The 15,339-nt window shown below is 34.2% G+C and overlaps 1 protein-coding gene across 1 annotated transcript; it reads left to right on the top strand.

Moving 5' to 3' along the window:
* The first annotated feature begins 9,640 nt into the window (after positions 1-9,640).
* On the top strand, positions 9,641-12,319 carry LOC117785060. The gene is made up of 3 exons (XM_034622946.1): positions 9,641-9,684; positions 11,798-11,871; positions 12,019-12,319. Exons 1-3 carry the CDS (start codon positions 9,667-9,669, stop codon positions 12,257-12,259), a joined length of 333 nt encoding a protein of 110 aa, XP_034478837.1. The 5' UTR covers positions 9,641-9,666; the 3' UTR covers positions 12,260-12,319.
* The last annotated feature ends 3,020 nt before the right edge of the window (positions 12,320-15,339 follow it).

Below are 15,339 nucleotides of genomic sequence, written 5' to 3'. Positions count from 1 at the left end.
TGTTTAATGTTTAAATAATTACAATTAAATTTACGTTTAACATTTAAAGCAAACAAGAAAACGTTAAAACACATTTAGGAGAAAAACAAAAACCATTTTCATTTCGTTTAACTAATTTTTAGCATTTTCCCCAAAAAATTCCGGTTCCAAGGTTTATTAGATTTAAATAAGAAAAAATAAAATAATTAAATAAAAGCATTAACAGACTTTAATAGTTTAGCTAACCCAAAACAACAACAACAAGAGCAGAAAAACTTTTGATATACAATACAATAAAAGATACATAAACAAATTGTACTAAATGATAAAGTTAAATAATGAGAAAGAGAAATGGAAAAACAAAATGAAAATTATATCGTAATTATCAAGTTACAAGTTTATTGTTTTAAGCGAAACTTATAAGAAATAAAAAACAAAACAAAACAAAAAAATATATAAGCAAGAAAAAAAATATTAAAACAAACAAACAGACTGATGGACCGCACGCCACAACAAACCCGGACAGCCCCCCGCCCCCTTTTGTACCCTTTTTCCCTTATCGTACCCCCGTTCACCACGTCCCTGCAAAAAAAAAATAAACATTTAAAGACATGGGAAAAAAAAAAACAAATTGGATGTCATATATTTCTTTTGTTTCTTGATTTGATTTTTTAAATAAAACGACTGACTACACAAAGACGTTACACACACAATCATACACACTCACATATACACACACATACACATACATATAAATTAGTTAAACTAGCGTTACAGCAACCACAAGCACAACACTTCATTTAGTAGGTGATAATTGGTGTGTCTTAAATGCCCCTCCTTCCTCCCTCCACAAGCGTCACACCCACTCGCATTTCCCCGCCCCCGCTCAAAACATCCCCCTCATACCATATACAATACACAAGCAACCATTACATTTTTTACTTAATTGCAATTAGCCAAAATAATTTGTTGGCAAAACTCCCAACTCCTTTCCCAACAGGCAGGCATATTATTAAATAAACTAATTAAATATATATAATTAAACAAATTATTACAAATGTATGCATACAAAAGCAACAACAACAACAACAGCAACAACAATAAATTACCAATCGCAATTCCACAAAAGGGTTTTTTGTTCTAAACTTTAAAATCTTTGGTTGGGCCTAAACATTTTACAGCAAAAGTTTACGTTCGACATTTTTGGCCTTAAAGTAAAAGTAAAAGAATAATGTAAAAGTAAATACTTTATATATATACAACACATATATACATACATGCATATATACACATATGTATATATTAATATATATAGCGAATAAAGAATTAGTTCTAATTTATACAAAGCAAGGGAGCAGCTTTCAAACCGGCAATAGGAAATAGTAAGGAAATCAATGAAAATGCAGTGGTAAAACAAAATGAAAAAACGTTAAAATAAAGCAAATTATACAGTGCAGTTGAGTTGAGTAAATAAACAAAACAATACAAAAACAAAAAGAAAAACACAAAGAAAAGTATCTATATATAATATATATACAAGAAATAAATATATATATTGTTAAATTTTTATGCTAAGTTTTTAGTGCAAAGAAAAGTAAAGAAATGGTTAAATTTTTAATAATAATAAAAAAAAAAAACAAATACAACAAACACAAGTAAATCTAAATTTAAATTTAGCATATGAATTATGTTACAATATTTACAAAAACAAAAACAAAAACAACAACTACCAACTCCCTCTATAAACAAAAACACACACACACAAAAATGACTCTAAATAAAAAGTAAAAAATGAATAAAATCTGAAATTAATTATATACAAAACTTATATAAATGAAAAGCAGCTGAATAAATTCATTCATTCATGATATATGATTAAGGGTAGCCGTAGTATGACTGTTGCACATTGCGTACACACACAACCAACACACACACACACACACACACACTTTCTCTACATTCAGACACTTGCGTATGCAAATGTATGCCTGCATATGACAGTTATAAATGCTGCGACTTGAATTTTCATTTTCGTTTTCGTTTTTTTGGCACACTCTCAAAAAACCCAAAAGCAATATAGCACAGTGTGCACTGCCTAAGCGGTACAGCCCAGCAGCGACAGCAGCAGTCAATTTAGGCAGTTCACTCTGTACCTTTCACGTATCGGAGCAACAAAATATCCTTTTGACACAACTTGTCTGCACCACGCGGCGTATGCGCAATATTATACTCGTATTCCTTTCGTTCTGTTTGCTTTCCACCGCATTTTTTACTTTTAGTTTTACTTTTTGCATTTTCCTGCATGTTTTACACATTTTGTATTGTTTTCTCGATTATGGCTTTGTTATTTTTTGGCGTTTTGTTTTAATGGTTTTTTAAATGCTTTTAGACGCGAACATAAATAAAACACAGCACATAAATACAACATAAAACTTATGGCGCAGTTGTAAACAATTTTCCTTTATAAAAAAAAATGCGAAAAAAAATAGTTGCGATAGTTGCATGGAGGAAAATTTAAAGAAAATACCTGCCCAAAAGCAAAGAAAAAGTGAAAAACCAAACCAAAACTCAACAAAAAAGAAACGCAGCAGAATGAAAGCAAAGCAGATAAACAATAAAATGAGATAAGAGATGATGAAGCATAAGTATAAAGTATATATAAGTATATATACAATGCGTATAGATCGTTTTTTATATGCTTAGTTTAACTAGATGAATTCGTTTTTTATATATTTGTAAATTGTTTTCTAGGTAAATCGAATTATATTTATATATATATAAACTGTGTAGCTATATATACTTTATATATATATATATATAAATAGCAAAATCCAACAACAAAGACACAAACAAACATATATATATATACACACACACAAATATATATATTATGTCATACTGCATTAATATTATTATGATTATTATGATTATGATTAAAAGAAAACAAAAAACCAATCACAACACAAAATGAACAATTCGCAGAAAGTTTGTACAAAACTTTCAACTAAAAAAGATAAAGAAAAAGCAAAAACAAAATGAAAACAAACTAAATAATTCAATTCATTCTTAACAATAAAGTGTAATCTGAATTATACAAAAAAAGAAAAACAAACAATGAAAGTTTGAAATATCTCCCTCAGTCTCTTTTTCAATTATGCAGTTTTCCAGATGGGTGAATGGAATGGGGATATATGCTTGTTGTCTTTGTTTCGCATTTTCAATTATCAGCTAAGTACTTAATGGCGTTTTCAATTTGTTTGATTGCTGGCAGTGAACTCCACAATAACAAAATGACAACGGCATTGTTCATATTGTCGTCTCTTTAATAGGTAAATTAATGAAACGCCGTGTTAAATGCAACCTGATTGACTGATTGATTGACTGACAATGCCAGCAAATACCAGGAAATGAAAAGGATTGTTCACCAGTTTTAAATAAAATTGGTTTATTTTACTGCACTTTTACGACAAAGGCTGAATGAAAATTCTGAATGTAAACATAAATTTGGCAGACAGGAATTAAATATTCTTAATTTAAAATAATGAATATTTAATATTTATATTTTATTGATAGGGAAAGGTCAAGTTTAGCTCAAGCTTATATTAAATAAAGTTTTGGTTCAACTTAAGCTCATGCTTTGAGAGCTTTTGAGCAACAACAACGTAAGTATACATAGTAAAAGCTTGGCTTTATTGGTCTTATGTGCTTTAAAAGCTGCTAGCTGTAATATAGTTAATTTAAATATGCTTGCAACTTTACAAGTTACAATTTTTGTCTCAAATTTAAAGTGTTGTTTTATAGTTTTACTTTTATACTGTACTTTTAGCACCTAAACAAGAATTTAAATTTCGAAAAAATCGAGATAAACCTAACTGAAATGTTTAAGTTTTTTTTTGTATAAAGAAAATGATTTACATGCAGAGAATAAAAATTTAATTTTGGAAAATGTACCTAAGCTGTACCGTTGCAAACATTTCAGTTTTTGATTCTTGAAAAATAATCTATTTCGGTTCCGGTACTAAAAATCAAACGTTTAGTTTCGGTTAATGGTTCCGGATCCGTTACCGGTTTTATTTCCTTAATCAGCTTTAAAAGCAACTTTCCTTAGCTCAAACATGTACTTTTTTTTTGTTCTTGCTCTACTTACTATAAGTGCCACACAAAAACCAAAAGAAAAAGCAGGAAAACAAAAGGAAAACTAAAGCGAGAGCAAACTTTGTCTAACCATTTGGTTTAACGTTGAGGCTTAAAGGTAAACATTATAGCATAAGACTATGACTCGGTGACTTCATCAGGATGACCTTGCAACACACATGTGTATATGTATATGTGTACATACCACAAATGGTCATAAGCAACCGCAGCCACAACAACCGGAGACTGGCCATAAATCTAAGTGGCATTGAGTTCATTTGTGGCCGAGTGCCGAGTGCCGAGCATTGAGCATTGGTGTTTATATCAGACAAAAAAAAAAAAAAGAAATAAGTTTAGTCTCAGTTTGCCACAACTTGGAGTTTGCAGGTGTCGACGTGGGAGGCAGGGGAAGGGGCTGCAGTCAGCATAGGATTTTGTGCTGTGTGTAGTACGTTTTATGGCCAAGAGAGCTTTGAATTTATGGCCATCAAGGCAAGTGCCTGGCTGCTCTAGTGTTGTGGCATTATCAAAAGTTTGCTGAACTTGCCAAATATCTTGCCACTTGGCTCAGCAGAAAAAACCAGTTGCCGCTTAGCCGCTGGCCTTGTCAGCACAGTCAACCGGAGGTGGGGAATTGTGTGTCTTGTTGCCCACATTGATGCAGGACATGATTGTCTCTTTAACACGTCCATAAATTACAAATCCAAAAATGAAACAACAAGCAAACTGACAGTTTTATTGACTCACAATCGAATGAACGTATGCAAAATGCATAATATATAAATTTGCAAACCGTGCAACATTTGCAGCAGGAGGCAGCTACTGTTGCTGCTGCTGTTGCAACTTTAACGTGCTTCCGTCAATTGAATTTATGAGGCAAACGGGAAAAATGTGTCACAAGCAAGAAACACAGCAAACAATGCACCCGGTTCACACACGAATCCGAAACGCTGTGCCATGCAACAGACACACAGCTATTGAATGTTGCATGCCCCACGACCGACATAGCTAAGTGAAAATTTATTTGTAAAGGAAATGAAGACAACAAGCTGATGTATTGGTTTCCGGGGCTTACAATTCGATAATCCTTTTTTCGCTACGCTCAATGTGATGCATGAGTGCGAGGGCAGTTCTAAAAGTTGCTACACATATTAAATAAAAATCGATACTACAAAATTTTAAATTAAAAATTTATTTAATTAATATCATTTAAAATTAATGTATCAAATTATAGAAATCTGTCTAACTTATAGTCTTAAAATTATTATATAAAATATTTAACTGAGTATAATTAATTTACCATACATATAATTTTAATTTGGCCAAATATCAAAATCTATATTTATATTTATTGCTTTAGACGTTAAAAAATAAATTACAAAAAAATATTTAACTATTTTTTATTTTAAATAATGTTAAAGAGTAAAGTTTCGAAAATAATTTTAATTCAAAATTGTCACTCAAGTTTTTTTTTTTTAAATAAGCGCATAACTTCTCAAGCAGCCCGTGCGTAAATTCGAAAGGCTTTATTTCTTATCGTTACATGACGTTTCATTATTTCTTTGTGGCGCCGCCTGGACAACAGGTTAGCCAAATGTGGCCTTTTCGAATGGGCCAATTGATTGAACGAGTCGAATCCCTTTTGGCCTTGCGCCAGTTTTTATTGCACAAATATTGACGCAGATCGACCGAGCGATTGATTGAAAGGCTTTCAACCAACTCTCAGTGGATGTTGTTGTTTCCGTTGTTGTTGCTGTTGCTGTTGTTGTTGCTGTTGTTATTGCTGTCGTTGTCACATTCACTTAATTTGCTGCTAATGACCTGGCTTGGTCGAAACAAAAAACGATTTTGGTGCAACGTTCAGTGCCGTTCAATTAATAATATTGTATCTTTATTTTGACACTTGGCAACGTGTCCATTATGTATACGCCGCGTAACCGGATCCAGAGCTATATATATTTTGCACCCGGACTGGGACTCTGACTTTAACCAGCTGCGAGTAACGAGTAACGGGTAACGAGTCACGAGTAACCAGTTACCGGTAACCAGTCACACTTTGTTTACTCATGCATTGGGATTTTCACTTTGTTATGAATACAACTTCGATTATATCATCAATTTTAATTGCCAACCAACAAAAATGCCGAAAAAAACAAATACGTCTAATTGCCGAGCCAATAAATCATGAGAAATATATACAATTATACAAAAATATATTATAAATATCTATATAATTATACATTTTTCACATTTGTTATTTGTTATATCATAAAAAGTGAAAACGCAATTGTTATTATTTAGTTCACCTGCTAATTTGTGCGGAAAATTTATGTTGCAGTTGAGCTATCAAACGGATGAGCTGCTGACCGACTCAGAGTGTCGTTTTGCCATTGTAGTGGTTGTTATGCAATTGGACTGGCCGAAAAAATGGGTCTAAAACCAGTTGATGAGTCGCAGTTTAAGGCGTCGAAAGCGGAGCTCATAAAAATGGCATGACTTAACGACGGATTAAAGCAAACTGAGATGGAAGCTTGAAGTGAAAATAAAGCTGCTTAGAGACTTGATTTAATCTACTTTAATTATTTTAACTTATTATCATTTAATTTTTAAAATGATAAAGAGTCAATGGGCGAAAGCACTGGTAAACATATTCAAATTAAATTTGCCTAAAATTTTATTAAGCTGTTGATATCTTAAAGCTTATTTAAAACATTGTCAAATATTCTTTCTCTAAGTTGATATAAAGAACTACATTTAGACATATTCAAATTAAATTTGCTTAAAATTTTATTAAGCTGTTGATATCTTAAAGCTCAGTTTAAACATTGTCAAGCATTCTTTCTCTAAGTTGATCTAAAGAATTACAATTTTTTCAGCACTCTTATTTTTTAACAAACATGTTACAGCATATCTATTATTTAAGACTTCGTAAACAACTAAATTAATCTTATACTGTGCATAAAATAACTCAAATATTTTCGTTATTGAAAACTCAGTAAACGTAATTTATTACAGCATATTTTATTACAATTTAAAAGCTTGAATAAAATGTTTGCTAATAATTCAGCCTAAATTACATTATTTTCATACATAAATTTAAACTTCCATAGGCTTGCAAAGTTTAATATCGCTGGGAATTTATTTATACAACAATGTTAATATATAGTATATTGCTATTTGATGTCTTTATTGAGTTGCAAATAAATCAGAAATTAAATTTGCTACAGCTCTGACATTTTTGACAATGTTTTCTTAGATTAATCACATGATTAGGAGCTACTTTGCCAGCAGCCAGTCTCATTAGACATTAAACATTTGCATTGCTTCCTGCATTAGATGGATTACCCATTAGATGAAATAGCCCGCTGGCCAGAATGGCAATGCCAATCAACTCAATTGCCATATCATGATGTTGTTATTGCAGCCTCGTTGCACATTTAAATTGCCACAGTCAAAAACTGTCAATTCAAGTGCGGTAACAAGGGGTTGAGGGTGGGGGTGGGGGTGTTGCATGTTGCAAGTTGCAAACAACAGCGACATATTTCAACGTGCCACGGAGCTCGCAATTTGCAACGAATTCGTTAGGAGGCAATGGGAAAATGGAGTCAAAATCAAATGTTTGGTTCAGTGTTGATTTTGGTTAACGTTACGGTTACAGTTTCGGTTGCGGACTTTTAGGCAACCAGGAAGCAGCTACAGGCCGCATAATCCTTGTGGCAAGTTGAACCTGCTGCCAACTGTTTTCGTTGTTGTTGTTGTTGTTGTCTGCGGCTGTTGCGGCTCACCATGAAAAGCCAGCAGACATAATCAAGCTGCATTTAACTGAGGCACAAGCTTCAATTACGCTTTTGACTTTGGCGTTGTACCATCCCCCCCCCTTTCCCCTTCCTCTTGCTCCACCGCTCTGTTACCAATATTGCTGGTTGTTACTACACGTTTGGCGGCTTTTCACAATGTGGTTGGCATGTATTTGAGGCGACTCCCATTGCTCTTGCAACGCTTTGAGCATGCCTCTTATTCATTCATACTCATTGTGTGAGCATTTTTCAGATTGTACTCGTATTTCGTATTGCTAATGTGCGTTTAAATTTATTGCCGCCGTTGCTGTTGCCGTTGTTGTGGCCGTTGTTGTTGTCGTTTCCATTGCCGTTGTTGTAATACTACTTGTCTTTTCACTATCAGTCAAAACTTTGACACTCTACAATGTTTGCGATGCGGCATGTTGCCTGCCACAGCAAGTTGCTACTTTTCCCTTGAGACTTTTTCAAAAAGTTCAAATTGCCATAACTTTGTCAAATCTTAGCCGATTTTCTTCTGGAATGTACATTTTGTCTTGTGTTTAACTCTTATTTGATTCTGCATCAAAAATTAATTATATAATTTTTTTTCTATTACTGCCAATTTTTTTCATATTTTTCCATAATTTCCCCTTGACACTTATTGAGAATTTTGAACCGTCATAACTTTTTCAAAACTGAACCGATTTTCTTGCGGAATGTAAATTTCATCTTATTTTGAACTCTAATTTGTTTCTGCATCGAAATTTGAAAATATAATTTTTTCCCATCACTGTCAATTTTTTTCATGCTTCTGATAACTGTCCATTTTTTCCATACTTTCCCCTTGACACATTTTGAGAATTTCAAACTGTCATAACTTTTTCAAAACTGAACCGATTTTCTTGCAGAATGCAAATTTTATCTTGCTTTGACCACAAATTTGATTCTGCATCAAAATTTAAAAATTTAATTTTTTTCAATCACTGTCCATTTATTCCATACTTGATGCTTTTTATTTAGTATTAGAGCAAGCTTAATGTTGTAAAAGCTCACTTAAAAGTTTAAATCTAAGCTTTATATTTTCGCTTGTAGTGCAGTGTATTTATAAGTCGCCTCAACTGTAGCTGGTTCAATTATTATTTTTGCTGCCACGCTTTGCAGCGCTTGCCACAGCGCCAGTCGCTACTCTTGTTGTCGCACTCTGCAAATAAAAAGTCTGCCCCTCCTTTCTACCCTGAACTACCGCACTGCCACTCCCCCTCTGCCCGCCCCTCGGTTCAGCGTAAGCAAAATGCTGGTCAAGTTTTGCAGCCGGTGTGTGTTGATTATGTTTTTGTTTTTTGTTTTTTGTTTTTCTTACTTCCAACTCGGCAACTTCATGTCATTATTGCTATTGTTCTCTGTCTCTTTCTCACGCATTGTGGCCGCTGTCTCTCGCTCCGTTGCACTCTCACTTGTTGCTAAAGTTTTCGTTTCCAGCCGTGGCACGTTTCACTGTACCCATATTTTTTTTTCTTTGATTTTTTTTTATATTTAAACGGCGTACAACTCGAGGTCCCAATGCAATTTCATTTGTACGTTAGACAAAGCTGGATCCACGCTTCAAACCAACAAAGAAAACAGAGAAGAAAATAACAAATATTATTAAGCGAATTCAAATAATCTAAAGGAGCAAAAGAAGTTAAATAGAGACCATAAATAAACCAATATTAAAAAAAAATAAAAGTTAATTAAAGTCAGGCGACAACGTGTTAAGATTGCAAACGTGTTCAAAATGCATTTGCCCCAAGGAGTAAGTGTTAATTACATTTGCATATCAGTTACAACAACAACAAGAACAACTACAATGGCAAAAACAACATTAAAGTGTTATGAAAATAAAATAAATAAAAGAAAACAAAGGGAAACAAAAATGAGACAAGAAAAAAAGTTAATGCACGATTATCCTTTTTTTCTGCAAACGCCTGTGGCAATTAAAATAACATTTTTTTTTCTCCATGGTGCGGATTTAATTTAATCTGAACAATAACAACAACGACGGCGACAAAAAAAAAACAATAACAACATCAGAGTTCATCGGACGCAAATAATTAATGGGAAAAAAATAATTAAGTACACAGTACAAAAATGAGATAAAAAGTGAGCCTAAAGGTAGCCACAAAACCAGCTTAGAAAGTACATTCAAAACACACACACACATCTGAATTCAAAACCGCAGTAACAAAATATTGAAATATTGCAAATGTTGTTTTTGTGTCGCAATACAAATTCATTGACTTTAATCGCGTGTGTTATAATGAATGAGTTAATCAATGTGCAGACTTTCGAGATTAACCAAAAGATCAATGGTTTATTACAGTGAATGGAAATTTTATTCATTTTCAATTCAGTGTTAATCATGATACAACCTTAACTCTCTTTGGGATTCGATCAATTGGCCGACACAATATTTTAATTAGCCCATGTATCAAATGTTTGCCAAGTGTTCTCTTGAGGCTTTCAACAGTTTCCGTAATTGTTTGCTTTATTTCAATACTATTCAACTCTCGAGAGTACAGAGTTCCATTAATTTTCATAACATTGTTATTTATTTATGAGTCCTTCATAGTTATTTATATTACGATACTTGTTTTTATTCCTTGTTCGGGTTGCTTATCTTTCTATCTTTTCTATCTATTCCACTATACTACTTTTCTCAAAAGTTTTTCTACCAAGTTTCAAAATTGTCTGAGCTCTATTTAAAATAAAGTTTCCAAGAATTAAAACTTTATCAAATCTCACAATTTGCTTCTAAAAACCAAATATCATTTTGCTTAGCAAAAACTCTCAATTATTTATAATAAAAATGTTAATAATATTCATACTTGGCTCTTCTATTAAACAAATTACTTGAGGCAGCTGCTCTTGCTATTTTGGCCCTATTGATATAAAAACTTTTTGGCCACATGGCCAAAAACAGTTCAATGTGTTATTTAATGAGTTGGAAAGTGATGAGCAAAGCAATTTTCTGTTTTCAAATTTCAATTTCATAACAAAACTGTTAACTGAATACGCTTCGGGGTGTAAAATTGCCCAACTGAATTTTCAACAAATTTCTGCCAGGAAAATCGATAGATTCTGACTTGAGACTTTTGTTGGGAGCTTAAAAGTCGTCGGGGGCAAACGCTTGCCACGCCCACAACAAAGCGCTGTAATCAAAATCAGATTTGATATCCAAATAATACGGTATAAAAAACAAAATAGCTGCTAAATGGGCATTATGCTAATTATATTGTGCTGTTTATAGACGTTCAACTTTTTATCACACATACGCCGCATTGGCCAACAGTCTTAAAGAGCAAAATATCTGTCGTAATCCGAGTACTCGTATGATCTTTTTTTTTGTGTTTTTTTATATTTACTTGTGGCTTTTTTTGTATATCCTGTAAGGATGTCGTATGAATGTAAGGAGAAAGTCAGCTAGGATAGTCTTTAGATTTTTCTTGAACATAATTTATATATTCTTTCGATAGAAGCGAATGTATTTCTCAGACTATTATAACTATTCACAGATAGATATTATTTATAATTTATAATATTTTTATTGTAATCATTATCTTACCTGCAAATTTCAAAAATACGCATTTGAAATACAGAAGATATTTAAAAAATTATGATCTCTGCAACTATAAAAACCAGAGTCATTAAATTTAGTAAATGGAATCTTGTAAACTATTAGCAATAGGAATTTGAAGTTAGGATCTCTGGAACTGTAAGTTTCAGAGCTATCAAATTTATCAAAGTTACCAAACGATATATATATTAAGATATACTTAAAATGTGTAATGTTTTCCTCAAAGTTGGGTATCATAAAGTCGAGTACACTCGCCTGCAGCGTTGTAACATGTTCTCTCTTATATTTGCAGGCATTAAGTTTGCTGTTTATCACTTGCATGATGTTTGTCCTGACAAGCGGCCATCCATCAAACGACAAGCTTAAGTAAGTGTAACGGCCACGCCTTTAACGACATGTCCACCTACCACACACACACACACACACACACTCACACACTCACTCACACATCGAATGACATGCTCACAGTCATTCACTTTGACAATCCACATTCACATAGCTATTTCTTGACAGGATTCGCATCCATGTGCCCGTAAAGCATCACACGCATGTGCACACCAAGACGGTCATAAAGAAAGTGCCGTTACCCATTCCGGTGCCGGTCAAGGAGCACAAGGAGCACAAGGAGCCAAAGAAGCATCATCGCAGCAGTCACAGTCATCATTATCACGAGCAGGATGAGCTGGATGATGACTTCGAGGGTTACGAGTATCCCATCAAGGCCAGGCGACGTACGCGGCATCCTTTTGTCTAATACTCACCTTTATGGGGCGTGGCCGAATGTGGGCGTGCACATTTTACGCATCTTAAGCAAATATAAACCAAAATAATGATGAAATCGTATGACAAAATCTCTTAAATCTGGGTGTGATTTGTCACTGTTTAGACAATAAGCGTAACATTTTCTGTGCAATAAAAAAAACACAACAAAATAAATCTTAAATTTAAGCACAACTTAAAGTCAACTCTCTGTCTCTGTCTATGTCTCTGTGTCAATCTCATTATCTCTGTCTTTGGAGTTGGGGTACATTTCGTCACTCTGTCTTGAAGTTAACAAAGCAGAAAATGGTCTGTCTGCGATGTCAGTTTCAATTAAGACAGTTGCATATTATCTTTGTGGGTTTCTTTCAGCCCTTCTATGTTGATTTTAAAGTCGAAATAATTATCCAAAACAGCTGTACAACAAATTTCATCATCTTTGATTGAATATTCTTTGAGTTATGTCTATGAATCTGTATGGTTTACTTTAAAACCTTGCAATATACTATTGTTCGAGACTTGTTTTAATTTTAAAGCTGAGTTAATAATTCAATAACTAAGCAAATTGTTTTGTAAATAAATTAAAATAAATTTACTTATTTAACTTCAGCTAAAATAAATTTTAAATAATTGAAAGAAAAAGAATATTAAAGTGGTAATAAGTCAATAATAATTCAATCTATTCCGCTTTTGAAAGAGCATACAAATTTGCCAATTTGTTTGCGTTTATTTTTTGGTTTTGCGGCAACAGTTTTTTGTGGCCCTGCGTTGCATGCATCAAAGGGGAAAGCAAAAGCAAAAACCTAACAATTGGCAGAGATCGAAAGCCGCAGAAAACGAAAGTCAGCAGCTGTTTGGGCCAAAGGCTAAGCTGGTCTGCTTATAGCTCTTTGTAGAGTGATAAAGAGACTTGTTGATTATGCCACATGCCTCATACCACATGCCGCATTCATGACGTACAAATTGAAAATTGCAAATCTTGAAGTATTTGAGCTTTGCAACAATTGAAATTAACGTGCAGCAGTTAGGGAATAAGCTAAAGTAAATAAATAAATAAGTAATCAAAGAAGATTGAGAATGAGAAGAGCGGAAAAGAACAACGATAAAAACGGAAACCGAAAAAGCTAAAAATAATGATGTGATGCCTGTGATGCTGCTGTTGTTGCTGCTGTTGTTGTTGCCGTTGAAGTTGCTGCTGCCCCTTTCAACAATTGCGATTAGTGGCGGCCTGAGACACGGCTGAGACAGCACTGCCAGCATCTTCAGCTTATGGCCATATGAAATATGCATGCCACGGGAACAAGCGCATAACCCAAAGCACCAACAACAACAATAACAACAACGACAACAGCATCAACAACAACAATGACAAGCACAAGCTGAGGGATTGGGCTTTTTTCTTTGGGGGTCAACGGATGGTGTGCTCTGTCAGCACGTGCTGCCCGTCTAGTAAACACAAAAGCTAAAAAAAAAAGATGCCAACACACAATCAACAACAACAAATATGTAAACAAGCTGCCAGCGAGTGGAAGATGGCAACGTGGTGGCAGCGCCAGAGGCAGCCACCGTGTGGCAGGCAGTTTGATGGCTCATTTGGGCAGACGCACTCAAGTGCCCAAGCAGACAAGAAAAAACGCACTCAACCAGTGCCACTCAATTTTGAGTTGCCCCCAACACAAGCCGATTGAATCTCTGTGCCACCAGCCAATCGGCTATTCCTTTTCCTCCTCCTCCTTCTTCGCTTCCTTCCTCTACTTTCCTTTCTTTTTTTCTGTCTGCCTGCACAACGTGGCGTATAATTAATATGACGTCAGCTGCAGCAAATTATAACGGAGACACAAAATAAAGAAAAAAAGCAAGTAAATGAGCTGCTTACTAATGAGACCAAAAGTCTGCCAGACTGTGGTGGATACCCTGTAATGAATTAATTGTTGTCCAGCACAAATTGGCGTATACTTAATATCAGAACATCTACAGAAAATTATTAGAGCTAAGGCAATTAGTTGTGTTTCTCATGACACTAAAAGCTTGCTGCACTATATTAAATACCCTTTTGTAAGTTTATTTCTAGGTCAACACAAAGGTGTTTAGCGTATACTTGATATGGCGACTTTTTAAGAAACTTATCAATTTTGAATGCAAGCACACAAGAAAATGTGCTACTAATGAGACCGCAAATTTGCTTGACTATAGCAATACCCTGTAGATATGTTTTTTAGGTCAGCTCAACATAGCGTATACTTGATATGATTAAAACTATAGATATTTATAAAAGAGAAGACAATGAAGCAAGCAAAAGAATTCTAAGTGAGTTTAAGTGCTTGTTAGACAGGGGTAGTTGTAAATTTAAAGCAAAGCAAACACTTTTTGGCTTAAGTGTTATATAAATTATTATATAATATACTATATTATAATATTAACTTTAAATATTAATACTTGCTACCACTTTGTAGTCTCCTACCAAACCTCAACTATGTACAACCTTTCCGTAACTCAAACATAAATACAGGGTATACGCAGTGTACAGGGTAAAAACGCAAATTCGTAGCATACTTTGCAGCGTTGCCTGAAGTAGTTTTTGTGTGGCAGAAACACATGTACTTAACTCGATCTCGCACTCTTCCTTGCCCTATCTCCCTCTCTCGCGCACACACTTGCCGTCTCTATCAGTCTTTGTCTAGGCAATCTCTTGTCGAGGTGTCAAACTCATATATTTACTTGACGCTTGTTGTTCTTATTTTGTTGTTGTTTTGGTTTTTGCGGCTGTTGTTTAATTTGGTGCGTTTATTTGATTAGGCCCGCCTTAGCGAGCTACGTGACTGGGTTAATTTGCACACACATACACACACCTACATATACCTAAGAGTGTGTCTGTATATTTGTGTAGTTGCTGTTAAAGTCAAATAAATCGCAGGCATGTCGTAAGTACATTTACTTGTACACAAAAATGCGCATAGCACGCATAACAATGGGAAAGCACAGTAGGAACACAGACTGTAGGGGAGAGTAGGGGAGTGTATAGATATAGGGAGAGTGGGAAGTAGGCAGCTACCAACTTGGATAAACTACTGACGA

Source organism: Drosophila innubila, assembly GCF_004354385.1.
Source record: "Drosophila innubila isolate TH190305 chromosome 2R unlocalized genomic scaffold, UK_Dinn_1.0 1_C_2R, whole genome shotgun sequence".
Lineage (NCBI taxonomy): Eukaryota > Metazoa > Arthropoda > Insecta > Diptera > Drosophilidae > Drosophila > Drosophila innubila.
Note: the sequence above shows the minus strand (reverse complement) of the source record. Positions and strands in the feature narration are given on the sequence as shown.